Source organism: Syngnathus typhle, linkage group LG20 (assembly GCF_033458585.1).
Source record: "Syngnathus typhle isolate RoL2023-S1 ecotype Sweden linkage group LG20, RoL_Styp_1.0, whole genome shotgun sequence".
NCBI classification, from domain to species: Eukaryota; Metazoa; Chordata; class Actinopteri; order Syngnathiformes; family Syngnathidae; genus Syngnathus; species Syngnathus typhle.
The window spans coordinates 1,505,426-1,533,358 of record NC_083757.1 but is presented as its reverse complement, the minus strand read 5'-3'; the positions used below and the strand labels follow the sequence as shown (position 1 = coordinate 1,533,358).

Below are 27,933 nucleotides of genomic sequence, written 5' to 3'. Positions count from 1 at the left end.
GTTATTTTGTACATTCTGTGCCGCCTGTGTAGCTTGAAAAAAGTCCTCATGTTCATTTCCCCTCTGGACCTTGACTGGCCGGACCGGTACGTCACGCACAGAGGCAACGCTTGTATGAAGGCGAAGACCTTGAGTTTGTTTTTGTTGATGTTGGGATACTTGCGCTTGCACATACCAAGGTTGGGAAAGTCAGCCATCATTTTCACACTTGTAATTCCACAACTGTAAACCCGTCTTGGTTTATATGCTTTATATACTATTTGCATTCCATGTTAATAGATTGTTTGTGTCGCCATTTTCCTTTCCATCTAGGATTTGTAAAGTGAATGTAAATATTTTTTATTGATATTTTACAGGGCTTTTCCTATTGGCCAAGCAGTATTATTGAGTTTCTGCAGCCACATCTAGTCTGGGACCATCAATCAAATCCAAAAGATAAGCAGAGCTGCAATGAGATTTAGAAGATGCTCAGATTAGCGCAAGCAAACAGTACTGCCTGAAGCGCCGTCTCCACCATTGAAAACAAAATCCATTCTTATATGGCTATTCACTTCTTTTCACATCTTGTGTTGTGGCTGCAAAGAAATAATGTGTTGAGCACTTTTAGCAAACAGGGCCAAGGAGCATCTAAGAAAGCCCCAAATTGTGTCGTTCTTGGAAATGATTTGAAACGCTCACAAAAAACGTCTCGCTCAACTTGGCATTTACAGCTGAACAAAACGGGCCCGGCTGGGCGCAGAGCCTTGTAACCACGGCAACTATCGATGAGAAAGTGACGCTCCTCGTGTCCAAATAGTGTTGCTCCTCCTTTTATTCACGCTCATATTCACTCGTGTTGGCATTCAGGACAATACGGACAATCCATGTGACAATGCTCCACTAATGAGGCTCATTAGCTGTGTCCAGTGCTCACGCCACCACCGCCGCCCCTCCCTTCTTCTTTATCAGCATGTGCACCAGGATTACTTCAGGGACCAAAAGGGAAGAGTTTGTCTTTGTCATCATAAACCTTGGCACAGGATGGGGGCAGTATTGAATAGTGTCATTGCTACCTGTGTGATTGACGCTTTGATTGATCACCAGGGCCGTGGGGGGGGGGGGCTTGGATGGAAATGAGCATGGGAGGGGCAGAGGGCTGATCAATCACCGTGATTTGCCACTCTGGATGCGAGGTGTCCCTGGCGGATACTTCATCACCGAGCCTGTGCAACATGTGCACACACATGTAGAAATGTCAGTTGTAAAGGAGGCCGAAACCTGCGTATAAAAATGCCAACGCAGACATAAATATACTTGAGTAGATGCAGCTCAAGTCATTTTATTACTAATATTTCTCGGGAAGGGTTACCGTTTTAAAATCCACTTTTGAAATAATACATGTTTCATTAATTATGACTTTGAGTTCTGCAAACCCTTTTTTTCCAGATGGGATGTGCATTACTGCTCACGACAGTATCATTTACCCGTAAGTGGTGAGTTAGTGTTTTTTTTTCTTTTTTTACAGGATGTGACATCTGTCACTACAAGTCCAACAAATGGAAGCCCCCCCACTGAGAGCAGAGAGTCCCTGAGGTCAAGAATCAACAGCCCCACCATAGGAGTCCTTCCCCTCGGGTTGTCTGCCAACGATCGCATCTGCTGGTAATTCTGTCAATCCATACTTTGCGTTAAACCTGCTTCATTGCAAAAAAAAAAAAGTTTCCACTTTGGACACTTTTGACTTTTGCTCTCATCCCACCCAAGACATGAGTGTTTTTTTTTCATGTAACAGGATGCTCCTTGTTGATCCTTGTGCTTACATCTGCCCCCACAGCATGATAACACACATACACACAACATGCATGCATAGTGTTTGTGAACGCTGGAGGCAAGCTTCCAGTAAAAGTGGAAGGTTCTGCTGTCGTAACCTTTCAAGTGCAATAATTACCTCTATGGATTGTAACCTGAGGGTCTCACTGGACTCCTTACTCGACACTATTCCTGATGCTAGACATGTGTCATCAGCATAGCGGCAAGTGAACAAAAAAAAGGAAAAGAAAATACTTAAAGTGATGTATTATTATTATTATTATTATTATTATTATTATTATTATTATTATTATTATTATTATTATTATTATTATTATTATTATTATTATTATTATTATTATTATTATTATTATTATTAGGTGTGAAAGACAATTGCCTGAACTATAAGCAGAATCAGGAATGTGTTCCATGTGATGCAACGATCCAGTTTGTCGACTGTTTTGCTTGAAGGAAAGATTCTCGGCACGGCTTGAATTCCTTCCCAGCGTGGCCTTCTGCCCGCCGTGTCACAAGGACAATTTGGGGAGGACTTGCTATTGTTTGCATGGAGCGTTGTGTCTTCTTCAGCTGTGAGAAAGACAATTGTGGGCCCAACCCAACATTCTGGGTATAAATGACCCAATGTTGGGTCGGCTGTCCCAATTTGGGTTACTTTTGTATTTTGAAGCGCGTACGGCAATAAGGCATTGCAAAACAACACGACCCGTTGATCTAATTTGTCTCAACCCATTTGTTTGGAGTCACACTTGAGTGGGGGAATCACACCCACGACGCCAAAGCGCTTTTTTTCTCCGAGACAATTAGTCCTAATTAGGGAATCGCAGCGAGGCGAGTTCGGTCTCTCCAGGTTGCTTTCATCTCCTCTCGGGCGCGTAGGCGACTCAATGGCGTTCATAGCTCCTAACAACCGCACATGCGTTTTTCTCCCCGGTGGTTGAGTTCATCTGAATTACAAACGCCTCAAAGCCTCGCCAGCCAAATTAAAGCGAGCAGAGTCGAGTCGCGTCTAATTGACGGAGCGGCGGGCAAATCGTTTATCACATCCGCTGGCTGCCGCCCGTCTCGTGATATTATTTATTGAAAGTGATTGTAATGAGGGTGATAATACGGTGGCAGTCTTCTTTGCTCCATCATCCCCTCACAGATGCCTCAATCTATCCATCTTCTCAGTTGACAAGCCAAGCCTTTTGAACGTTCCCTTAGATTTGTGTTTGTGTCTGCACCCATCTGTGTCTTCTGCCTCCAGGCAACAGAACCAGTAACCTCTCCGAGCAACCACCCCACCCCCGTTCATTCTTTTTCAAGCCCGTGAATGACACTTTGACAAAATATCCATGACTGCCTTGAGATAGGATTCGAATTTGTTCTGTGAGCACGCTTGTAAGTCTAAAAGTTCATCTTGCAAATCATCTTTCCAGGTAGGAATGAATAGTAATGATATTTATTCGTTCCTTCTCCATCGCTCTTCTTAGAGAATAAAGAATACATGCCTCTGTTTTTTTTTGTTTTTTTTTAGTAAAACCGTAAACCTCAACTAAGAGAGGCCATAAATGCAACCTATGAATTTTTTGAACTCCTGTTTCCAGTGGAGTTGTGTCATCGACAGCTAATATTAGCATTCAACCCCCATCGATCAATTCGTCTATACATTGGATTTTATTTGAGCTATTTCCCACTCGACGTAGCCTTAAACTGGAAGGCCAAAATAATTGGCTTTCTGTCAGCCCTTCAAAGCAAACTTTGATTCTTAGCAAATTAGCATGCTAAACTCACAGTGGGAAAAAGTGATTGATTTTGGGCTAATGAGTATAGGGGTGTATCCTAACGTCCTGCCTCCCACTGACTTCACACAACAAAGATAAAAGCAGCACACATTCAAAGTGTTTTTGCAATGCGACAGCACATTAAAAGTAGAAATTGTCTGAATGTTTTTTCTTTTTTTTTTTGAAGCGCTTCCTTATCATCTTGTCAAGGTTGCATCTTCACTGTGTTCAAAAGGCAACTGAGGACAGTGGATTCCAAAGCTGCAGAATTCTCCAGGTAAAGCGGTGATTATGCGTCAAATATTTCATTTCATAGTAGGATTTGCTTCTGGTTAAATTCGGGTACACCGTGTACTGAGAGAGACTGACTAGGGAGTACGTTTGGAGAAATCAGGTGGCGTCGGGACATGAGGCTCTGAATATGGAAACGACATTTGAAAAAAAAAACAGACGAGCTGCCTCGTTTTAGACGTTCAGCTTGGAGTCAAGTGATTTTCGCACTTAGCGGTGGGTCAGCGTGTTCTGCTTTACAAATAGAACAGCGCAATGTGGCCAAAGAGAGAGATGATCAAACTAGACCGACAATAGGAAGTCGTGTCGTTTGTTTCATAAAAGTCTGTGCGGTTTTGGATGTAGCAACCCAAAAACTTGACCGAATCAAAAAATGGACCAATCCATACATGAGTTGTTTATTTATATACCGTAATTTTCGGACTATAAGCCGCGTTTTTTTTCATAGTTTGGGTGGGGGGGGCGACTTATACTCAGGAGCGACTTATATACATATATATGTTTTTTTTCACTTTTTTGGGCATTTTATGGCTGGTGCGACTTATACTCCGGTGCGACTTATAGTCCGAAAATGACGGTATATATAAAAAAAACACTTAAGATAGCCGGAAAACAGTTTTGTCAAAAATAACCCAATTTGAGTCAAATGTGGATCAGTATGCTCTTTAACCCAATTTTATTTATTTTTTCTTTAGCACAAAACAATACAAGTGGATCAGTCTATTTTTGTCCATTTTTGAACAATGCCGGGTCAAATTGACCCAAGTCGTGGAACTCTCCCTTTTCGACCCCAACTGGGTTATTTCTGACCCACCTCTTTTTTCGAGTATCTCTCTGTGTATTGCATTAAACCCATTCAAAACAATCAGCCCATCTCGGAACGCGCCAAAGCACTGATTATATCCTAGGTGATGTTTGCGTTACCTAACATGGCGCCCTTGTTTCCTTCCATTTGCGTAAAAGTGTGGCAGGCGTTTATCTTGTGCCATGTTGACTGAGCATTTGCATATGCGGCGCAGTCGCTGGCCACGCTAATCGTTCCACTCTCATAGTGGATGATGTACCGCTGTACATATGGGATATAAAAAGTCGACACACCCCTGTTTGAATCCTTCCATATTAGGAACACCTTTCTCATGCTCGAAGAATGCTCAATAGCATCGCCCTGACAAATATCAGTGACGTAACTGCATAGCTGCCTTCATGTTTGCCGTTATCGCTTCACCTCCCTGATGGGTCGCTATGTTACTTTCCCTCCTCATATCATCTGGAGCCTTTGGTTCACCTCTGTGCTTGTCTCTGTGTTCTTCTGAACTTCTCACTGTTGATTATCCTGCATAAATCATCCACTTGCTCACCCACACAAATGGAATTTTTGCCCTTTTCTACCCGCACTTTCTGAGGAACAGCAGTCAGTTAGTCAGTCAGTCAGCGGTGGCGTTATTCAGGACGGGTTGTCGCGCACGATGGTGCAAGACGCAGAGGTGACCCGTCGATACCGTGCAGGGACACGAACAAGCCGCCCCACGGAAGCACGCTGGCCTTCTTATTACCTCATTTCCCCGCAATCATTACTCCACTGCTAGCCGGCCGTCAATTTGCCGCGCCATTGATTAAAATCAATATAGCCTTTAATTACACGCGGCTTGTTGTTCTTGTATTTATGCAAATCGTTCATTTTGATTTTCTGCTCGTAATGGAAAACATCCCCGTCACCAATTACCGACGGGCCATTGTGCGACTGTAATTGCTCGATTTGACTCGCGCAAACGTTCCGCCGTTAGATTTGTGTGAAAGTCTCAAATTCAGACTCATGTTCCAACAAAGGCCTATTTAGGAAAAGAGATGGAGTTTGCATTTTTTCTTCTTCACTCTTTAAAACGACGCCGAAAAAACGAATTTGTTGAAAATCTTTCTTTTCTCCCCTGCAACTGTCTCATCGAAAATGAAACATTATATATTAAGGTGAAGAGGTGAAAGGTTATGTGACTATGGATGCATAAGTGAAGCGCAGTGTGCAGTAGATGGATGTCAGGAGCATCTGGAATGAAAGCCAATCCCCTCCCTGCTTGATGAGTGTGTTTGCCTACATGTATGTGTGTGTGTGAGGGAGGGAGGCAGGTCAGAGGCATGCAGCGGGGTAGCAGCTGTCTTTTTTTCCTGTGCGGTCTCCTAGATTACATGAAATGAACCTGGAGAAGGCCAGACACGCTGATGGGTGGCTCCCAGACTCGGTGTCTGTCCATTGATCAGCCCAGAAGGTCAGAGTCGGGTGGAGCAGGTCAGTTGACATGAGGAAGGACGCTGGAGGAGGAAGAGGAGCCATCCGTCTTCCCTCGAGTGCATTTTTGTTGTTGTTGTTTTTTAGTGTCATCAATATTTGGGCCATTGATTTAGTTACCTGTAGGAAGAAGACATCTATCAGAGGGATGAAAATGTCAACCCGAAATCTAGTTTTAGTCAAAGTGCCAAAACTGTCAAAAAGGAACACGAAAATCTCGTCTTCTTCATCTTAACAGATATTTTTTGATGAGCTCTTTAGAAGACACTTCTTTTCACATTACCACCATCTAGGCCTACTCTTGATGACAAATTCAAGCTGAAGACGAGTAAGTGCTTCACACAAGATAAAAGGGAGAGAAAAGAAAAAGGAAAAAGCCAGGCTGAGGAGGGAGAAGCGCTGCTGACTGGGAAATGGAGCGCTGGCGGAGCGTTTCTTCACTCGGTTAGTTCGACATCTCCCTTGTGAGACTAATCTCACTCTCTAATGTCTCGGGGTTTCATGTCGGGTCGAGATCTTTTTGATCAGCCGAGACGGCTCAGGGCGGATGGAAAGAAGAAGGCGAGAAGAGGAACTGAGAAGCAATGACAAGAGATTTGGGGGGGTTACCATGGGATTCCCCTGCTGTCTGCTTGTTGATGAACTTTGGAGGAGAAGTTATATCTGGGATATTTGCCAATAGTCGTGCTCGAGCGGCCGGCGCGCGCCAAAGTTCCATGACTCACTTTGAGGGTTTCATGTGGCGAGAAAAACAAGGGTCAGCATTTGTTGACAGCTGTTGTTTGTTTGTTTGTTGTTATCATGTCTGTCATGTTATCATTCACATCATAATTAAGTAAGCATCGTTTGTATTACTAGTGACACACAGTAGTGGAAATTTAGGATGAATACAAACAATAACAGACTGATTCAAACTATTCCAACTTTATTTTAAATTTCAAAATCATTATATCATTTTTTCCTCCTATTATTTCAACATTTTTTATGTTTTAGAATGTTAAAACTATTGCAGGTTTTCTCTACCGTATTTTTGTCAGCAGCAGCCCATTTGTTTATGGTGTACTGTCCCTTTAAATCGTAGGCGTGGCCTCTCTACTACGACACGCCCTCTTATGCATAATCGGCAAGTGTCCTGTCCCCGTAAATCACATAGCGCGCCAGTCTGCAAATGAAAGTGAAGGCAGGCGGACCTTACGCGACTACTGCGGCAACTTTCGATTTGTTCGAGGATCATTTACAAGACAGGCGGAAGAAAAACGAAAAGGAAAAGGAGAAAGAAGCGAGCCGTATGCATGCGCCATTTGACGCCCCTTGCTGTGGTTGTTTTCGTTACGCAGGATTTATGAAGGAGCACGCAGATTTTTCAACGTGCATACCAGGTAAATAAATAAATACCGAAATAAATGAATAAATCAACATTTCACAATTTCCACTCATTCCCACATCCATTTCCGACGGTAATTGAATTCCCCCAGCTGCAGCGCCTGAGCTCATCGCACTCTTGTTTAATTAATTAATAAGAGAAGCGGACCGGGTGTCAAGTTTGCGTCTCTAATTGATGATCCGAAGTCTAATTTAATCACCTTTCTGCTGATCAGCTGACCAAACAGTGCCCCCACCCCGTCCCCTCCCTCTTAGCAGTCACTCTGTTATGCCACCGTCTACTACTACCAAACATTATGTAATGAAACTCTGTTGCGAAACTTGAAAGTTCTCCGCTAGGGGAAAAGGCAGACTTTTGTTGTTGTTATTTTTACCTTATTAGTGACTGGCTTACCTTTTTATTCCATTGGAAAATATGCACAAGTGTGGGGGTTGAAGTTATTTGATGATGGTCACATGAATGGAATTCAGTCCAAGTGTTCTCCTCTCTCTCTCTCTCTCTCTCTCTCGCTCTGCAGACTGAGGGAAAAGTGAGTGAGCCCCCCCTCCCGCTTCCACTGCCTCCATGCCGGGCATCAGCTCCTCCGCCGCGACCCGCTATGACAGCTGGGACATGGACCACTTGGACCACTACCAGCATTACTTCTACGACGACCATCACAACCCAGACGAGGATTTTTTCAAGTCCACGGCGCCCAGTGAGGACATATGGAAAAAATTTGAGCTGGTGCCCACCCCGCCCATGTCCCCAATCCGGGCAGTGGAGGGGTCAGGCAGGTTCGGACTGGTGTGCCCCACACTTGGGGACAAGCTGGAGTGGGTGTCGCAGTTTTTGGGGCAGGAGGATGAACAGCAGCAGCAACAACAACAGCAGCAACAGCAGGACATCCCCTGCAAAGTGACCCCGGCCACAGACTCGGTGGGGAACCTGAGCTCCATCATCATCCAGGACTGCATGTGGAGCGGGTTCTCGGCCGGTCGGCAGCTGGAGAGGGTGGTGGGAGAGCGCTGCCACCCCTGCCAGACCAAGGTGGCCCCGGCTACCACCAAAGTAGTCACCGGAACATCCCCGGGGAGAGCGCAGGGTCTACCCGCTGACACGCTGCCTCTCGGTTGTTTGGTGGCTGATTGCGTGGACCCGGCCGCTGTGCTCACCTTCCCATTGGGCGGAGGCTGCAAGAAGCAAGTGTCTTCTGGGTCCGAGTCCCGCACCAACTCATCAGGTCAGTGTATACAGCAAAAAAAATGCCTTTAAAAAACAGCTATGTTTTTTTTCTTGAGAAAAATTCCATCAACAAACGCTCTTCACGTATCTTGTGAACAACTCCAAACAAGGCTGCCTACCCCCTCCATTGTATTTGGATTTTATTGCCGCTTGGCAAACATTTCTTCCACTGCAAGGAAGGAAAAAGTGACTGTAAGATGTGAAGTGTGCTGTCGCCCTCTAGCGGTGGGGGTTTGCAGCTTGGCCTTTCTTGACCACGCCCCTGAAAGGCTCAACAAATGAAAGTACCACCGTACAGTGTGTGTGACTTTCCATTTAATTACACTTTTGATAAACAGTTTATTTTTGACATTTTATTTTCTCTATATTTTACAATACGGTGCTATTTTCCTCGATTATAATAGATACGACGACAAATGTGTGTGTGTGTGTGTGGGCGGGGATTTCAATGGGGGAAAAATAGATTTAAGCCACAGAATTAGGTCTTGCATGAAACCCAATGGGAGCCAGTTTACATTATGCCTAACAAGCTAAGTTGTAGTTTGTACTGCTGTGGAAAAGTGCTCCATGGTAACGCATGTTTAATTTTTAACTCTTAAGGCAACCAAGATGCGAGTGGAGCTCGACACTGCAACAAAGTACGACTCTTATTATAATAAGCATTGTTAGATGAATGTCGCCTTTGACAAGTTCATGTCATGGAACATCTATGATGAGTCTTTGCTGCTCTGCTCAAAGAAAAAGAATGCATGCGTGGCACATGACTGCATTGCGTTACCTTGGTGCATGCAACACATGCTCCGAGGGGGCGACACGCCCATTTGAACGTCTGCCGCTTGGCCCGTTGCCAGCGGACCAGCTGCTCCCTCTCCCCGCTCTGTTCCTTCGGACTGACTTACGACGGCGCACCTCTGCAGTGGCGTCTTGCGCACGGCGCCAACTCCATCATTGACATGCGACACGGAGGGAAGAAGCCTCGAGCCCGTTCCAGCCAAATTAGCAAATTAGTCACCAACCATGCTAAAGTGAAGGCCTCCTTCTCCATTCCCACTCTCTGAACCCGTACGACCGAGCTCGGTAAGTAGGCGAGCATGTGATGTTGAAATTAGACCGTGCATAATTGCGCGTGGAATGTCACAAAGGGGACTTGTTGCCGCATTCCTCCATTCAACACGCCGCCGCGGCAGACTGAGCAGCGCCGGGCTTTGGGCTGGGAGGAAAAAAAAAAGCAAGTTCTGAGTGGCGGTTCACTGTGTTCAATCGGGTCTCTGTTGTGATCCCAGATGATGAGGACGATCAAGACGAGGACGAAGAGGAAATCGACGTGGTGACGGTGGAGCACAAGCAACGCCGCAAACCCCGCCGGCTGGTTAACAGCCGCAAACCTGCGACCATAACGGTGCGAGCGGACCCTTTGGACCCCTGCATGAAGCGGTTCCACATCTCCATCCATCAGCAGCAACACAACTACGCCGCCCCCTCGCCAGACACGCTCCCACCGTCGGCGGCGGTACCGCCCCTGCCCCGGAAGAGGGTCCGGCACGAAGCCCCGGCACACCACCAACCGGGTCAGCACTATCACCAACCCCGCTTTGGCCACGCCCCCTCAAACTTGGACTGCAGGCGGTCTCACACGGCCTGCTCCGAGTCGCCCGATCCCGGCGCCTCGTCGCCCGCCTCGCCCGCGTCGCCGTCGTCGCCCCATTGCTCCTCGTCCTCCTCCTCGTCCTCGCCGCCCCACTCCCCGCCGCCACCGCTCTCCAGCCCCCAGTCGTCGGACTGCGAGGACACGGACCGTCGCAAGGCTCACAACTTCCTGGAGCGCAAGCGCCGCAACGACCTGCGCTCGCGCTTCCTGTCGCTGCGGGACGAGATCCCCGGCTTGGCCGACTGCGCCAAGACGCCCAAGGTGGCCATCCTGACGCGGGCCACCGAGTACCTGCGACAGCTGCACGCCGGCGAGCGGCAGAAGGCGCAGGAGAGGAAGCAGCTGAAGGCAAAGCAGGCGCAGCTGCTGCAGAGGCTGGCGCAGCTCAAGCGATCCTGAAAACCAAATGAAGGACATTGTATACGTTTGGGTGGATGGATTTTTTTTTTCTTCTTGTTTTGGGTTGTGATTTGCACATTTAGCTTCTGAGTGATTTAGAAGGCCATACGAGTTAGGAATATCGGGCTTTGGAGTGACATTTCAAATGCACTGTAAATGTTCCAAGTGAACTTAATTTGACCTTTTAATCGATCATCTAATAATCCCAAATGGTTTTTGATTCGTGCATTGACAAATTCATTTCCAGTATTGCCTTTTTGTGATTCTTCCATTGTCTCAGTGGCAACCTAGAAAAAAAGTAGCTGAAGGTCAATAATACATTTCCTGGTTCAGTAGGATTTGATAGTTAAACAGTCTTCATCATTTCTGGATAAATGAATCAACAGTACCTTGCCAATGTCATCCCTCAAACATGGGGACTGGAGGATTCACAGAAAGATCTTGTTGGGAATATTGCCATTCGGTTACTTTTGAGGGAGAAAACATTTATTTGGACTCTTTTGAGAAGGTCAAATAGACATGTTAGGTTGATTCAAAAAGCCAACATCATTACGTTAGGGGGGGCTCCATGTGATGTCTGATCCCGACAGACTGAAGGACCACTCCCTGAAAAGTTCACTTATATCAGTGCCATTTTGTGCCATTCTGCATACCCCCCCCCCCCCCCTCCGATAAATGCTGTCATCATTTGTAGTTCAAGTGCAATTTATCACTTTTTTGAATTTATTTATGCCACTCCAAACTAAAATCTGTGCGCCATGGAAAGCAGCCAAGAATGAAAACTTCAGTCTATCAATTTGTACATGTTTCTTTTCATTGGCCGTGGACGCCTCCAGAAAAAGCCTTTCGAAGTTTCCAGGCGATACACTTATGTGTACATAGTAGCCCGTTTCTGTGTGGTCCCCTCTGAACCAAAACCAGAACTGTGTACTATACTTACCCACCCATCAATTTGAATCATAAAGCTCACTGGCTTTTTTTTTTTTTTTTCCTTCCAGAGATAACGCAAAGCTTCTATTTTTGTTAATAAAAAGGAAATAATAAAACGCAGCGATGAACATGGATCACATGGAACACTTTGTCACACAACAATGCCTCCTTGTTTGCGTTTTCTGTGTCTTGGGCTTTAAAAAAAAAAAAAAAGTCATTTAACAACAAAGTTTGATACTCTATTTTCCTACTGAGCTGTGTTCAGTGTGAGCTAGTTTTTGTTACCGTAGCCGACGGGGGCCTTCCTGGTGGTTGTGTGCTGAATGTGGCCACGTCGTATTAGTGTGATTAAAAGCCCCCGGAGCTGTGCCCGCCACCGTCTTGGTGGGAAAGGAAGCTTCTTAATGATCCAATTGTTATTGCTTTTTGCATGCTCGTTGCTCCCCGCAGTCCAGAGGTAACTTAAAATAGCTCCGACTAGCATGTTCTGTCTTGGCCAGCACTCAGGAATAGCTTTTGTGGCTTATATCTTGTTGTATGTAACAACCTCAGGAGCCCCCTCCTCCCCCAAACGTATCTCACTGCTTTTTCACCCCCCCCGTAAATCAATTCAGTACCAACCACCAGTTGTCCCACGTTTTCCTTTCTCGAAAGGCCTCATCACTTATTTAAATGTTTTGATTTGTATCTGTTGCCAGATGTTGACGTTGCTAATACTTTTGCAGTTGGTGATCGATGGAGCCTTGTTTCAGCACTTTTGTTTATTTTCTGTACCTCATAAGCCTATATGTAAGAAAATCAATAAATCGAAATGTTTGACATCATATTTGGACCCGTTGTCTGATTACCCGACAACACTTTGACCAAGTATTAGAGTATCTACAAAAAAAAAAAAATATTTAAAGCTTTGCTTTGACAAATTTGATTATAAACACTTTTATGTTATTGAATTATTTTTAATTCAAGTGAACAGTTCTTTGATACTTATTGGCAAATTTCCTCCAATAATTTCCTATTCTTTTTGAGGGTAGAATTAAAAATGAATTAAAAAAATGTTAAACATCATTTGGGTGGACTACAAGAGGAAACGCTCGTTTGGTGTTACCGTGGCAACGGCTGCCTGTTGCCCAGCAACGTAGACGCGCCTCCCTTACGGAAACCGCGCATGCGTGTTAGAGTCCGCCTGGCTACAGCGAGGCATCATGGCGGCGTCCACTCGCTGCATGAAGCGTGCCTTGGGGGGAGCGATTTCGCCGTCTTTGGTGGTCATTTTAGGAGCCACTGGTACCGGGAAATCAAAGTTAGCCATTGAGATTGGAAAACGACTTCGGGGAGAGATCATTAGCGCCGATTCCATGCAGGTAAGATGCATGACAACGCGGTGCAAGACGTCACTTGGAGTGACATGTTTTTAAATAAGACAACAAGGCTAAAGAATGACATTTAACGTCCCTAAACAAATGCATGCATGACTTATGTTGCCCCCGGTCATAGTAAAAGGTTGATTTTTGCTGCAAGAATGAAGACAAACAAACCTCCCACGTCGACACGAATCCTGCATGTGCATGCGCCTATTTTCTTTTTAATAAATAGGTGCACAATTAAATTTACTTATGCATACCACACAAGATTAACTACACGTGGGGGGAAAAACATTTGGGGTTTTTTTGGGAGACATACCCCGGAGATTACGTATAGCACGACGAACGGCCGGACGGTACCATTTTGTTATGGACAGGGGCCGGGTGGATTGCTCCATTCATCTAATGTTGATTGATAGCACCTTTTAAAAATATGCAGTGGATTTTGCTGTCAAAATCATTTTTCATAGTTGTAGAGACCTTATGCCCAAATGAATGTATGATCGCGTTGCTGATGATTAAGTGGAAACATGCCGCAAAAAGGTAAGTTACTGGAGACAGTACTGTTACCATGGTAACCAGAGCATCCTGGATGCTATCTATGAAAATGAAAGCCACGTATGTCTTAACTGTGAACTTCTTGACTTGACTTCCTCTAAATTGCATCTCAATCCAACAGCTCGTGACATTTGGAGTGCTCCTGTAGATTCACATTTATGGTGACGAGAGCCAGAGAAGCAAAAGCACATCCAAGGGCAGATATGGGCACCGTTGTAAAAAGTGAAGCTGAGAGTGGACTTGTTTTTCTTTCATATTTAATCATCAGTCATTTGTTGGACTTTATTTCCTCCTTTAGTGACTTAACTGTGGAATGTACCAAGCACCTATTAAAGGTAATCCTGGTTCACCTGAAGAGAGGCCGTTATCTGTCCAAATTTATTTTGTAATGACACAAACTGACATTTATATTTATTTAAGTTGATATACTATATCATGGGAAATTGACTTTTGTATACAATGTGTATAATGACCAATGTTTTATCCCTAAAATTGATTTTTTTCCCTCACTATGGGTAACTATTTTATGAATGATCAAAATGCTCCCACCACTGCTCAGCCCCAGAAAAGCCCTGCTGCCTACATCTCTGTTTTTTACGGTGTGTGTTTTCATAGATAAGAACGAAGCATCTCCTGTGAGCGCTTTTTCTCCATCCTCTGTTTGGTTGTCAGGCTCCATCACCATGGCAACCACAGGGCCGCAAAAAACATGACGGGGTTCCGTTCGCGCCTGGTTGGCGCACGCTCCAACGCCAATGATTGCCATTAAATGGCCGACTTTAACCACGCGCTCCTGCTGTTTTTGTGTTGCCCCATGCGGACGTGACGGGAGAGGCCGAGACCGTTCATCTGAGAATGAGGACTGTGTTCGGGTGCGAGCTGGACCCGTGTTGTCTTTGGGATAGGAAACAGTCTAGGCTTGTTTGGGAGAAAGCGGCATTGTGCTGAGCTGGTGCATATTCAGCGCCGCGCTACGCCGACCCGGCGGCTGATAGTGAATGGCCGCTGGGAAGTGCCCATTGTCCCGGATAAAATCGGTTCCCACAGTCCCTAACGCTCCCATTGTGTTGCGATCACGCCCCCTCTTGGCGCCCCCCCCTCTCCCCACACTCCATTGAACACGCAGGGAGGTATTATTCCCTCATTAAATGAACATGCTATCCATAGCACTCAATGTTTGGCTGTACTATCAACAAACGGGCGATTCCCAAAGCGGGGGTCCGGGGGACCCTCGTGGGGTCTTGGAGCCCATTTTTCAGACGCTGGTAATTCATCAAAGTGCACGCAGCCCTCAGATGGAACTGGGTCACTAGTTCACGACACCGAGCCACCCGCTAAATGAGCTGGCCAAAGTCTACCCGCCCGCTCCCCGAAAAAAATCATTTTATTCATCACATGCAAGTCAGTCACGTATGTTAACTAAGATATTGTTACCCAAAAATCCGTGTCTTTTCTGCGTGTGCGGGCAGGGTGCCGCCCTCGGGTTAACCGAACGGGTCATGCGTGTGTCCGAGAGCCTTTAGGGGGAGACGGGCGGCGCTGACCGTTTACTTCACGCATGCTTGGGTTTAAAAGCTGCTGCGTTGCTTTCTATGTCAGAGGTCATTTTGTCACCAGCGCCGCCGCCTCGTGATCAGTTTGCAGGCTGGCCATGTTTTTTTTTTTTTTTCGTGGTGACTATCCGGATGTGCAGCACCGGCTGCTCATCGACGTATGAAACACATCCTCCAGTTGGCACTTATTTATCCTCTCTCTCCCTCCCACCATCACGTCTACTGTGACTATGACCTGTCTGCGCTGGTGACGTACGCGCCTCCGTCACATTTCCCGATGAATTATCGGATCCCGCGTTGGAACGGAGCGAAGGCAGAGGGCCGTCGTCGTTTCCTTTCGCCACGCTCGTGCGCTTTCATTGAGGCGGCGGCTGCTACAGTAACGCGTGGATGCGTGGCGGGATGGATGGATGGATGGATGGAGGAGGAGGCAGGACGGACAACGGCATGAATGATTTATTAGTCTGGCATTACTGGGCCATTCCCCACAGAGAGTAAGAGAGAGGAGATGGAAGGATTAGATTGAGGAAGAAGATGCAGTGGGGGTGGTGATCATGTACTTGAGGTCCCACGCAAACATTAAACCAGCGTGGCCACCGGCTTTTGCATCATTAGGGCAGCTTGTAAAGTAAATCAACAATTTTCCAATCGCCGCACTGACTTTCTTTAAATTAGCAAAGTGGTTGGGATTAAAAGCTGAATACCAGAACATAGAATTTTGGCTTTTCAAATTTTTAAATTACCGTATTTTCCGGCCTATAAGGCGCACCGGACTATAAGGCGCACCTTCAATGAATGGCCCATTTTAAAACTTTATCCTTATATAAGGCGCACCGGACTATAAGGCGCACCATTAATGCATCATGTCAGATTTTTAATCCAAATCAAATCATTCTCCATTTTATCTTTTTTATTTCAACTTCAGACGGAACAAATTACTTTATAATCATAAAATAATGATCCATAGTCTTTTTGAGTCATGATTCATAGTCTTCAGCGGGCCACTTATGATTGATTTCATGACACAATGCTTTGGGCCAGTTTAAATTTGGGAATTTGGTCCATATATAAGGCGCACCGGAGTATAAGGCGCACTGTTGGTTTTTGAGAAAATTTTAGGTTTTTAGGTGCGCCTTATAGGGCGGAAAATACGGTAGATGGCAAAGTTTGTGGCGATTTTTCCATCATGAAAATGAACCCAGCATTATTATCATCATTAATTTTTTTTTCGCTGATTAGAAAAAACTCATATCGGCCCCAGTAATAAATACGTTTTTTTTGGAGCTGATTTTTGATAGTGGTCTGGCACAAAGGGTGTCTGCTGACATTTAAGTCGTGTCTGCCCTCAGCACCTTAAAAAAAAAACCACTCTTATTGTAAAGTGCAGGAAGCCAGATGATATCTTTGGCATCATCATTAGCTCACTGTATGAAATGAGGCGTAGTGCTGTGAAGCCTGCTGGCTTTATCTCCGCCCCTCCATCCTCTTGTGGTTTCATCCCGACTCCTATTTTCTCAATGAATGTTTATCCTTCCCGCTCTCTCTCTCTTCCTCCTCCGCCTTGTCTCCTCCGTGCGCCAACGGAACAGCTGTTTTGGACCATGACGGCCCACCGCAGGCCCTCTTGGACTAGTCCAGACACTGAGCTCATTGTCTCATCGCATCCAAGCATGGGCAAAGGTGAGCGAGTTGGCTGATATTTTCCACAATTGAGAAGAAAAAAGCTTCCAGAGTGTTTTTATCACTTCAAAATATTTGGATACAAACCCCAAAAGTCAATTTTAAGTCTTCAAAGTGGAAATTGGATTTTTTTTTTTTTTCTTCAAGATTGGTTTAAAGAAAAATGCCGAAATCTCGCTCCTGTCAGAAAAGATGGTGAGCAAAGTGGAAAAGGAAAGGCGGGCAGGATGTTGATGGATAACGTGTGAAAATGGATGGGAAGCATCCTGTTCTCTCTAACAAGTACACAGCGCTCCTCGAGTCTCTCTGGCGGCTTTATTGCCGTTTTTCTTCTTCCTCCCCGCCAAGTTTCTTTGGACTAAAGCTTCAGACATCCGTTCATCCGTCCATGCATTCATCCGTGCATCTATCCACTCCTCCTGTGGCTGACGGCGGTGTCGTGCGGTGAATCAGTGAATAATTTATCGGGCCCGGCTTGCTCTGCCCCATCATGCTGCACACTCCAAAACCAATACACACGCACATACGTTGGATAGAAAAAGTCTACACACCCTCAAATGCCAGATTTTTGTTATTGAAGAAAATGGCACCAAGTCTTTTTCCATGAACCAATATGACCGCTAAGCCAGGGGGCAAAGGCCACAGGCATCCAAAGCACCCATCATTGACAAAAAAAAAGTCTGCCGGGCAACACATCAGGCGTCTATATTTCAACCAGAAAGTATCTTCCGCCCGCAAATCTGATACGAGCAATCAATCAAAATCCGGCACTCGGCTGCGAAATGTTCAGTTGGCCATGCGCGAGTTAAGCGGTTTCAAAATCACTCGTCAAAGCGTCGACGTCGCAGCCTTGACACCTCGGTGAGGTAACTGGAATCCAAACCCCCAGCCGCTCTTCCATTATGCACGAGCTACAACTGCAGTGAGACCTTCCTGTGGCAAATTTGTCTTCTAGTGTCACTATCAACTCTTGCTTATGTCTTTCGCGGATTCCAGGAAATAGTGCAGTGATAAAAGCTAAGGTCATAAAAAGTGAAAAAACTGCAAGACTTTGACATCCTGCTGTCACATTCCTGCAGGGAGACCCCCCTGCCCGCCCACCCCAACTACCAGCTGATTGCGTGATGTCAAATGGTCAGAGGTGGCGTGTGGTGTCACATGTCAAGCCGTTTCACGTGGACTCGCACCGATGCTGCCTGCACCTCGTGCCGTTGCACAAACAATTCAAGTCTTACATTAGCCTCTCTATGGTGTTTTGCATTGTATGCTAGCATTAAGCTAAAATATTTCTCCAATGTATGTTTTGCTCGTTTTGCTATGATACTTGACTTTTTTTTTTTCCTTTTAATCGATTTCCTTATTCTCCCCTCTTAGGTGTACCACGGTCTCGACATCATCACCAACAAAGTGACGGCCGAGGAGCGCGCCCAGTGCCTCCATCACATGATCGGCTTCGTGGACCCGTTGGTTAGCAACTACACGGTGGTGGACTTCAGGAACAAAGCTGTTTCTCTAATATCCTTCCCTACTGTCTTCCCCTCCCACCTCTTGTCACCTCTTTGATTAATAAGCGCCTCTTCCAGAGAGGAGAGTTGAGTCGATTCGGCTCCAACTAATAGGACGGATGCTTTGTGCTTGTACTGTAAAGGAAAAAGGTGTCGCTGGGGCAATCTGCGGGGAGCCGCTTGCCGCACAGATGTGGAGGGAGGAGGCTGTATGATTAGAAAAGCACACACAGCGAGTCACTCTTCACTTACTCACCCACTCGCTGATGTGACGAGGGCGATGCGGCAGCTCCAAGAATAGCCTGTGAGTGACTGGAACCTACTGAGAGGAACGGACCGGGAAATAAATGGTGTAAATACAGATAAGAGGAGGTACAAACAAAAAAGTCAGGCCCGGAACGTTGGAAGGGTGAAGCGGTGAAGCGGCACGTGTGTTGAGCGGGCGTACTGACATCATCATACGCTTTCATAAGAATTCAATTTACAAATGGAAATTTGTTTTTGATTTCGTTCCCGGGAATATTTCTCTGCAAACGATAATAATAACCAGGACAGACGTTAGCTACGTTTCCCTTAACGCTATCCGACATCGATGACATGCATCATCAGAATAAACTGCCCATCGTTGTTGGAGGAACAAATTATTACATTGAGTCCCTGCTGTGGCGAGTCCTGCTCGACGCTGGGGTGAGTTTTTTTGCTTACTAATCATCAAAGCATTTCATGACTGTCATTTCCAATTTTTATTCATAGAAATATGTTGTCCATTTCCCCGTGGTGTCTATGAAGCGGGACGATTTAGAGGGGGATGGAGACACGGACAGGAAGTTGGAACTGGAGAAACTGGAAGGAGCCGAACTGCACAAGCGACTGATGGAAGTGGACCCCAAAATGGCCGCCCTGTTGCACCCCAACGACAAGCGCAAAATTGCCAGGTAATCCGTACTGCTAATGTTCATAACACGATGGAATCCGTAGAGGCCATACTATTTGATAATATAACAATACATAAAATAATATAATTATATTCAAATAAATATGAGCTAAATATAAAATAAATAAATATATATATTATATTACCGTAATTTTCGGACTATAAATCGCGTTCTTTTTTTCGTAGTTTGGGTGGGGGGGCGACTTATAGTCCGAAAATTACGGTATTATAATATAATTGCTAATGCTCAGTTCTCAGCGGCAGGCAGTGAGAGACACGGCACACACATTTGACGAGTTGCAGTTTGCGCACTCAGGTCTTTTGTGCAATGCGGGTTAGGTTACCCTGCTCCTGCTCTTGCTCCTGCTGCCGCTTCTGTCCGCCGTCTCTTCTCTGTTATTTACTGAATGCAGGCCAGCCAACCAATCACGCTACTAAGAAGATTTCTAGTGTTGTCGATTCCAAGGACGTGTATTGAATTCATAAAAAAACATGTTGTGTATCTCTATGTATTATTAAGGCTCTCTTTCTTCTCTGGCTCCACAGAAGCCTGCAGATCCACCAAGAAACAGGCGTTCCTCATAGCTCATGGCTGGAGGAGCAGAGAGGCCAACAGGGCGGCGCCGCTCTGGGGGGTCCGCTAAGGTACCCGGACCCTTGCATCTTTTGGCTCCACGCCGACATGAACGGTAAGGGTGGCCATTGAATGGATGAATGAACGAATGGATGGATCCCCACCACAGTTGTAGCCCTATGTTATCCTCCTCATTATTTCTTTGTTCTTCAGCTCTGGACAAGCGCCTGGACGCTCGTGTCGATGAGATGTTGTCAGTCGGCTTGATAGAGGAGCTCAGGGACTTCCATGTCCGCTTCAATCAGCAGAAAGTGCGGAATGACAGGTGAGAAAATCAATGCAGCAAAAAAAAAACATGTCAATTTTACTTTCAATCAGCATCGATATCCAACTCAACCGATTTTTTTCCCAAATCTTGCTAACCATCTCCTCAAGTTAGTGAGCGGATTTGTCGGTCCATCAAGTTCAAGACTACATTCCCCATCTCCCTCTGGAAATTAATGATCCATCACGTCGGAAGGATCTCTTCTTCTCCTTGAAACCAGCGCGGCGGCAAACTCAGCCAAGCGACCGTGCTATTATTTATACCCGCCTTCCCAGTCTTGACAGGTCACACCGTACCCTGAGAGCTGGAGGACACAATGGGGATGGCCACCAGCAGTTGCTGCTTTTCATTCTTGTGTGGGAGTGAAAGTGGGAGTGGGACACTTCCCTAGAAGCCGCTTGTTCTCCATGCCACCATTTCAGTCCACAAGCTTCTCTTGTAGCATATCAGCAATATGATCAGGCAGGCACTTTACTCCCCTTCCTCCTTCTCCCCCCAGTCTGCAACTCCTCTCCTCTTATGGCTCCCCACCCCCCTTGTACCGCAAGACATCAAGGTCAAATCTCCCTCCCCTGTCCTCCGTTGTTGCTTTTCACCCTCCGTTGAATCGACATTTCCTGCGCTCTGTCGCTATTCTCGGATTTCTGTCTCGGTCCTGCGCCGCCTCCGCCAATTTATTCTGCCAATTTCCTCGTCCCGAGTAGCACAGGGGGTCAATCGAACTGTTCCCCCCAAGCGACCGCTTCCTCGGTGTTGAAATTAGATTACGCTGCTATTTTAGCAGATCTGAAAGAGGCCAGGTTGCGGGACATAGATCATCACAAAAGGTACAGAGTGAGCTCACGCAGGCGTTTCTTCTCAAATCGGGGATGATTCGAGCCAATTGTTGCCGACGTTGTCTGGCGAGGACAAGCAGCTGCTTTCTGTCGGACCTACTCAGTGTTTTAATGTCACCGCGTCCCTTGAAGGACCTGGCGTCTTCTCACTCTAATATTCTTCGCTCGGTCGGGGAGGGTGAAAAAAAAAAAACCCAGACGGAAGACGGGAAGGTGAAATTAAAGCTGTCTAGAAAGGTCGTGATGGGTGTGTTGATCCTTTTATGCCCAACCTTCTTGCCGCTTTTTTATTGATACATGGATACTTGTCATTCAAGGATGTTCAAGGGTGAGCTTACCTGAAGATCCCAAAATGATGTCACCAAAATTTCCCAGTTTGTTTTAAGCACTTGTTTCCTCCTCGCAGTCAAAACTACCAACACGGGATCTTCCAGTCGATCGGTTTCAAAGAATTCCACGACTACCTGACGGCGCCTGAAAACAGCACCCAGGAGGAAAAAGACGCACTCCGAAAAAAAGGTCCGCGTGTTCTGGAATGCTCTTGCATCTTTTGTACTTAACCGCTTCCCTTTCAATCTCACTTTAGGTGTTGAAGCTTTGAAGATTGCGACCCGACGCTACGCTCGCAAGCAAAATAAATGGGTCCGTAACCGCTTCCTCAAACGTAAGTTCTTCTTCTTGCAAGATGCAAGATGAATATATCCATTCATATTAGCGCTGTGAGGTTTGCGGTTGTGTCACTCACACACACAAACACACACACGGTGCTTACTTACAACCAGTTTTTTTCCGAGTGTTTGATGATCCTGTTTGCTTTCATACTTCCAGAGCTGATTAAACAAATATTTTCTTTGCTAATGATGTTTGTTTAAGCGATGTTGACACAACATATAATTAGGTTGGCCCAACCTATTTTGCTTATATTTATTTAATGCATTTTAAAAATATTATAACTATAGTAGGCGATTTATCATATATTAGATTAGAATTTTTTATTATCGGGTCGGCAGTGGTTCAATTGCATTGGAAAAGCCCGCTCCCTTAAAACAAGCTCATTTCAAGTCTCCTTTTTACTCGTGCAGGTTTGTAAAAAGCTGATAAATGCATTCCAGCTTTCAAATCCATCCATTCAGGTTGAACTTCAGGAAGCTTCCCCCCCCCCCCCCCCCACCCCCCTCGCCTCCGGGTCCCAGGTGTCATCAAATCCACAGAAACTGGCTTTTATGGTCGATTACCTGCCACTGTCAGCGACACTAAAAACTGCATAAACAAACACAGCTCGGCCAAAATCAACTGGTGGTTTGGCGTGTGTACGTTCTTGTGGTGTAAGGTGGGATCCTGCTTGCTCCTGAGTCCCACCGGCACCAAAGCCTAAAGCAACCCAGCCGCCTAATCCCGTTAGACCCAAACGGCTTAAAGCGCGCCAGGCCCTCAACCTCCGTCTTTGGCGCTCCCTCATAGCGCCTGCACATACCATCTGGTCAGCGCCACATGCGTGTGACATACGTACGTAATCCGTCTGAACTCGTCCACGCTCTCGCAAACTTGCACGCGTGGCTTTTTTGGACGCTAATCTTTTTGCGGGAACCACTTGTCAGCTAACGGATAAGATCAACTTTCTGCATTTAATATTGGCAAATCCTCTGCTTTACCATCTGATATGTGAGCACTGCCATCGAGGCAGAAACACCTCTTGAGTCCAAATGCCTTTTTTGGAAAAGCCACTTTTGGATTCATGATCCAAAACATCCACACATCAAAAATGATGTCATGCATTTTTGGAATGTCAACGAACTCAGGCAGAAAGATTCACAATATTCGCCTCTGCCATTTGTGAAAAATAAGATAAAAAAAATATAATATATATAAAATAATACGCATATATTATTTTCAGATCACTTTATAACCTTATATTTCCAAATAAATGAGGTGAAGACTCTCCGCAGCAACCCAGGCTAAACCCTAACCCAACCTACAAAGCTTGTCTATTAGGTAAGATGTGTCACTTCAACACACTTCCTTAATTAAATACTAGGTGAATTTGTGAATCCTAAACCACAAATAATCGGGACTTTCCGTCTTTGGTTTTGTAATTTCATACTTGACTGGCAGGGCAAACACTCCAGTGAGCCAACTGTTTGCATACAAGCAATTACATAGTGCCTTTTTTCAAGGTATAGTCAATTTGTCACCTCTCATTGTCTTGCCACTTTGACTATCCAATTCTTTCTCTGACGACTGACCTCTTTTCCCTTTGAGCCCAACACACTCGCACGGCATTTGAGCAGGCTAATCTCCTGAAGCATTACGAAGCCGCCGGGAATTTGCCCCGACCACACAGACTCGGGGAAATCGGGTTCGCCGGCGGGGGGCTATGTGGGCCGTCGAGAGCGTGTCTAGCTGAGTGGGTCAAAGACGAGCGAGGATGACAAAACGCCCTCAAAGAGCCACGAAAGGCGTAAATAAACCAAAAGCACGCACACACCTGCCTGTAAGGTACGACTTTGACCTACTTTTCCAGATAAGGCTTTTCCTGCGGCAAGTAAGAACGAGTAAGCAGGTCATAAAGCTCAAAATCAATTCATGGCTTTTATCCTTGTGTTGCATGTATAGCGTATGTGTGCGGTCCATTTCATTCACTGACTTATCTGTAATTTTTTAATGTTAACTTTTTATGCAGCAGTGACTTGACGGGTGTTTTCATTTCAATCCCAAAGGGACTGGCGCGCTCACGCTTTGTTGCCGTAACCATACCCAGGTGTATTTTGGCGGGGGGGGGGGACTCGTGAGCATTAAGTAACAAGGGTGTCAATATCTTTTGCGTTAAAAAGAAGAAGTCGACGCATAAAGGGAAGACAGGTGACACACGGACAGCTTGGGTGCAGGTAATATGATCGAGTCTTGGCAACAGGTGCAAGTTTATACCCTTGAAGCCTTGCGTGTACTGTACACATGCACATTTTCAGCTCACACGTTGCCACGGAAACCGAATGAGGCACTGGATGCATCCGAGTAGATCCATGTGGCCTGTCAGATGAATGTTTGTTGACACTTGTCCATTTAAAAGCATGAGAAAGTCACCCATCTGCTACTATTTGTGTTAGTGACTCATTAAGGTGCTGTAATTGTCGTACAGGATGCGTGAGAGTATCTGTCTACATGTGTTGCCTCACCGATTGTGTGGAATCGCTGTCTATGGCCTTTTACATTGTGTGGACTGCACCCGATTAACACTACTTTATTATTCCTGTAAGTAAACCATTTTTTTTTTTTTTTATACAAGCATGGATGACCTCATTGTCCATCTAGCGGTTTGGCGATAAACAAGGGACAAAAGTGGAAGAGGAACAGAAGGAAAGAGGAAGGCGGTCGTGAATGGAGCCGTGTGTTGTGCTTCAGCGTGGATGGCGGCCAGCGAAGCGCAGCTGGCCGTTGGGCCTTTTTTTTTTTTTTTCTTCTCCCCTATGCTCTCCAAACACAACTTGACAAATGACTGCTGGTACGCTCGGTGGCAACAGGTGGACTACTGTTCCAACACGGGCGAGCAGCTGCGTGGCGTCTCCCGTGTTACTTTCTTCTTTTTTTCCACGTGTTTGTCCATTCCTTATCACCACCGGTTTTCGGGTTCCCTTTCAAAGTCCCGTCTAATATGTGGAAAGCTTTTCTTCCCCATCGTGCCCGTTGCAGCATTTAATGGAGCGCCTAAGGGGGAGGTTCGTTGCAGCTATGCCACCTGCCTATGATTGTACCGTCAACAAAGACTCTTCCTCTTTGTATACCGTATACAGTAACCTGCTCGGAGTTTCCTCAAACGTTTATCTAGTCCATTACCGTTTAGCCTGCGAGGCGGTATTTTTTTTAACATGCACTTCACTGCGTGGGTGTGAAATGGATTAACCCGTAATCACGTTGGCTATGACCAGTTAATTCCTTTACCCGCACATTGCTGTCACCTAATTAACTCGTTATTAAAAAGGTCTCCTCTTTATACTTTGCATCGTATGAACTATGTCTTGCTTGGAGGTGCTCGGTTTTCCTCCGCTTAAAGGTCACCTTCACCGCAGGCTTCTCCCTACCCCCCCCCCCCCCCTCCAGTGCATCTGCATGTCTTGAGCCAACACAGGCGGTGGCTGTGGATGCACACAGACAAGCAGAGCGGGGATTTGCCGCTCGGGCCCGGCCCAGCCCAGCCGGGAGACTTGCTGACCCACGCAGAATGCTCGTACGGGGGGAGGGGTGGAACTGTTGGAGAATGAGTGAAAACCCGAGAGGGGGGAAGGGGAGCGGAGGAGGAGACATTATCGAGCCGGTGTGAGTCAGCAGGTTGACGGAGCCGATGGGGCGCGGCACCGACAGCGTCGCCGCTGCCGGGAAACGCTTGCCGATAATGTGCCCGATCCGTATCGGCTGCCTTGAAACACCTCGCTCGTTACCTAGCGGATGTCAAATAATCCACGTTTGATATTCGTAGCACATCAAATTGATAATGAAACGCGTGGCTCGCCGAAGGATGGAAGTGGCCTTTTTCTTTTTACTGCGCACGATTGATCAGTATGCTGGATCTTTATGTGCAGGCTATAAATCAGCTTGGCCTTGTAGGGTGCTTAATGTGTGCTAGATTGACCCACGTGTGTGTGTGTGTGTGTGTGGGTAGGACCCGGAGACAGCGTGCCAGCAGTGTACGCCTTGGATGTGACGGATGTGGCGAGATGGGAGGAGACGGCGCTGAACCCTGCACTGCAGATACTGGACAGTCTCTGCAAGGTGGGGCCGTTCTTGCCTCAACTGGTCTTTCTTGCTTGACTTCCTTTATTAGCTGCAGGTATCGTTTTTAACATCTCCATGCATTATATTATTTTTGTCTAATCATTGAGTACAGTTGATGCTTATGTGAATCATCTACTTAGCCTTGGCTATGTTCCAAATTCAATCTGCAAGATTCATATTTGGCCTGATTCATATTTAGGAATATATGAGTAAAAGATTTGATCAAAAGTCTTGTTTTTGCTATTTTATAGTTTCGTTTGTTTATTTGTTTATTTGTTTATTTATTTATTTATTTATTTATTTATTTATTTATTTATTTATTTATTTATTTATTTATTTATTTATTTATTTATTTATTTATTTATTTATTTATTTATTTATTTATTTATTTATTTATTTATTTATTTATTTATTTATTTATTTATTTATTCATAGTTTCACAAAAGCAGTTTGGCAGAAAGTTTGTTTTTTCTGCTTTTTGGTCGGAAACTCGTTTTTGTAGAAAACCACCTATGTCCTACTGCTGATTACTAAAGAATGAAATAATCTGGAAAAAAAATCAATTTTCCTTCGCGTAACAAAGCAAGGGTATCACTAAATATCTAAAAAACGATTGCAGGGTTTTTTTTTCCTTCCGTAAACTCACCCCAAATAATTTTTCATCAGGGCGAGGAGCCCGCTATTCCACCAATCAGACTACAAGGGGAGGAGCAAAGCAACAAACGCAGCCGACACTCCTGCGACCTTTGCGACAAAGTCATCATCGGCGACCTGGAGTGGGCCGGTGAGTCTGCGGACCCGCGTGACAAAATTAAAACTATCAACCCCAAACCTTTTTTTGTTTTAATATTTCCGTGCATCCCAACTGGTCCAAACACAGCATTCCGGTTCATTTTTCCGTCGTGGAAATGAATTAGACAGACAAAATTCATCCATCTCAGGTGCCGGCCATTTTGACGCTTGGCCGCGTCTTGAGACCGGGTGAATTTTGCTGCTTAACTCCTACGCATAGGTTAGTCCGTTTTAAATGATTAATCACGGCGGGCCGTATGAGTTGGGTCACATCAGCGTCACGTGCAGCTAGCTCTCTCCCCTGCAGCTCACCTCAAGTCCAAGAAGCACCACTTCCACGTCAGGAAGAAGCTCAAGTCCGATGCCGAGACAAAGCGGTCGGAATCCTCCTCACAGGACGCCAACTCAGAACACTGACATTTTTGAAAAGGTCCGTATAGACCGTCAACCCGCAAGTGCATTAAGTTCCGTAGCGCATGGTTGCGCTTCGAATGTTTTTTCCGATGGAAACGCACAGCACTACATTTTCCCGCTGCTGCTCATGTCAACATTTCCACGAGATGCCGGGTTTAGTCGGATCATTTATACTTCACACTTCATTACGGAGACTTGAGTTTTGATTCCGTCCGAGCTTGGATTATTATTTTTTTCTTCTTCAATTTTGTGGAAAAGTACACTAGAGACATTATATGGACAAAAAGTGATTTGGACGTTTGACATTACAACTGTGGAGGAATGGAAGAAAAGATGACGCTGCCTTTCTTTTATTTTTTTTGGAGCCAGGACAATTTGAGCATTCTTTGACTGATAATTCTATTTTTGTACGGAGCACACCAAAGGAGATTTGACACCCATACTTTGACCCTTGGATGAAGGACCTACTTGGACTGAGAACAGGAAGAAAATATTTGCATTACATCTTGACTTTGGAGCACACTTTATCTTCTACTTACAATGGGAGGCATCGCTATTTTCGGAGACAATGCAACAACAGACCATACGTTACTTGGGCAAAAGTTTTGGGACAGCTGGCCGGAGGAATTGAAAAAGGAAGAGAAAAATCAAGCTCCTCCATCATGTACCTGAAGAAATAATGTGCCTTTTTTTATTTTGCTTCAATTGTCTGTAAAATCTAACTACACACGAATTGTTCACTTTGGATGCAGCCCATCTTGGAATATTTAATAAACATTAAAAGCTTCAATTCATTCACATCATTGGGTGATTTTCCGCCCTCCAAAAACAAATTATTTTAATTTTAGTGGCAGCTACACAAACATCTTGACAGCATGAGGGATATGCTAATTGTTTGCTACACT

The 27,933-nt window shown here is 45.5% G+C and overlaps 2 protein-coding genes across 5 annotated transcripts; both read left to right on the top strand.

Annotated features, from left to right (window-relative positions):
- On the top strand, positions 1-12,553 carry myclb (MYCL proto-oncogene, bHLH transcription factor b). The gene is made up of 5 exons (XM_061266980.1): positions 1-179; positions 1,505-1,641; positions 3,760-3,849; positions 8,046-8,750; positions 10,036-12,553. Exons 4-5 carry the CDS (start codon positions 8,093-8,095, stop codon positions 10,797-10,799), a joined length of 1,422 nt encoding a protein of 473 aa, XP_061122964.1. The 5' UTR covers positions 1-179; positions 1,505-1,641; positions 3,760-3,849; positions 8,046-8,092; the 3' UTR covers positions 10,800-12,553.
- A 338-nt stretch (positions 12,554-12,891) lies between these two features.
- On the top strand, positions 12,892-27,826 carry trit1 (tRNA isopentenyltransferase 1). Of its 4 annotated transcripts, none has more exons than XR_009710662.1 (11): positions 12,892-13,090; positions 18,256-18,398; positions 18,977-19,073; positions 19,140-19,321; positions 19,867-20,009; positions 20,108-20,219; positions 21,462-21,574; positions 21,642-21,719; positions 25,710-25,877; positions 26,489-26,606; positions 26,922-26,942. XR_009710662.1 is itself a non-coding variant. In XM_061266982.1 (11 exons), the coding sequence occupies exons 1-11, from the start codon at positions 12,932-12,934 to the stop codon at positions 27,029-27,031; spliced, it is 1,329 nt and encodes a 442-aa protein (XP_061122966.1). In that variant the 5' UTR covers positions 12,892-12,931; the 3' UTR covers positions 27,032-27,826. The 4 variants fall into 4 exon arrangements, 3 of the variants coding, with proteins under 3 accessions (XP_061122966.1, XP_061122965.1, XP_061122967.1); XM_061266982.1 differs by having other exon boundaries at positions 19,176-19,321; positions 25,710-25,819; positions 26,922-27,826; XM_061266981.1 differs by having other exon boundaries at positions 25,710-25,819; positions 26,922-27,826.
- The last annotated feature ends 107 nt before the right edge of the window (positions 27,827-27,933 follow it).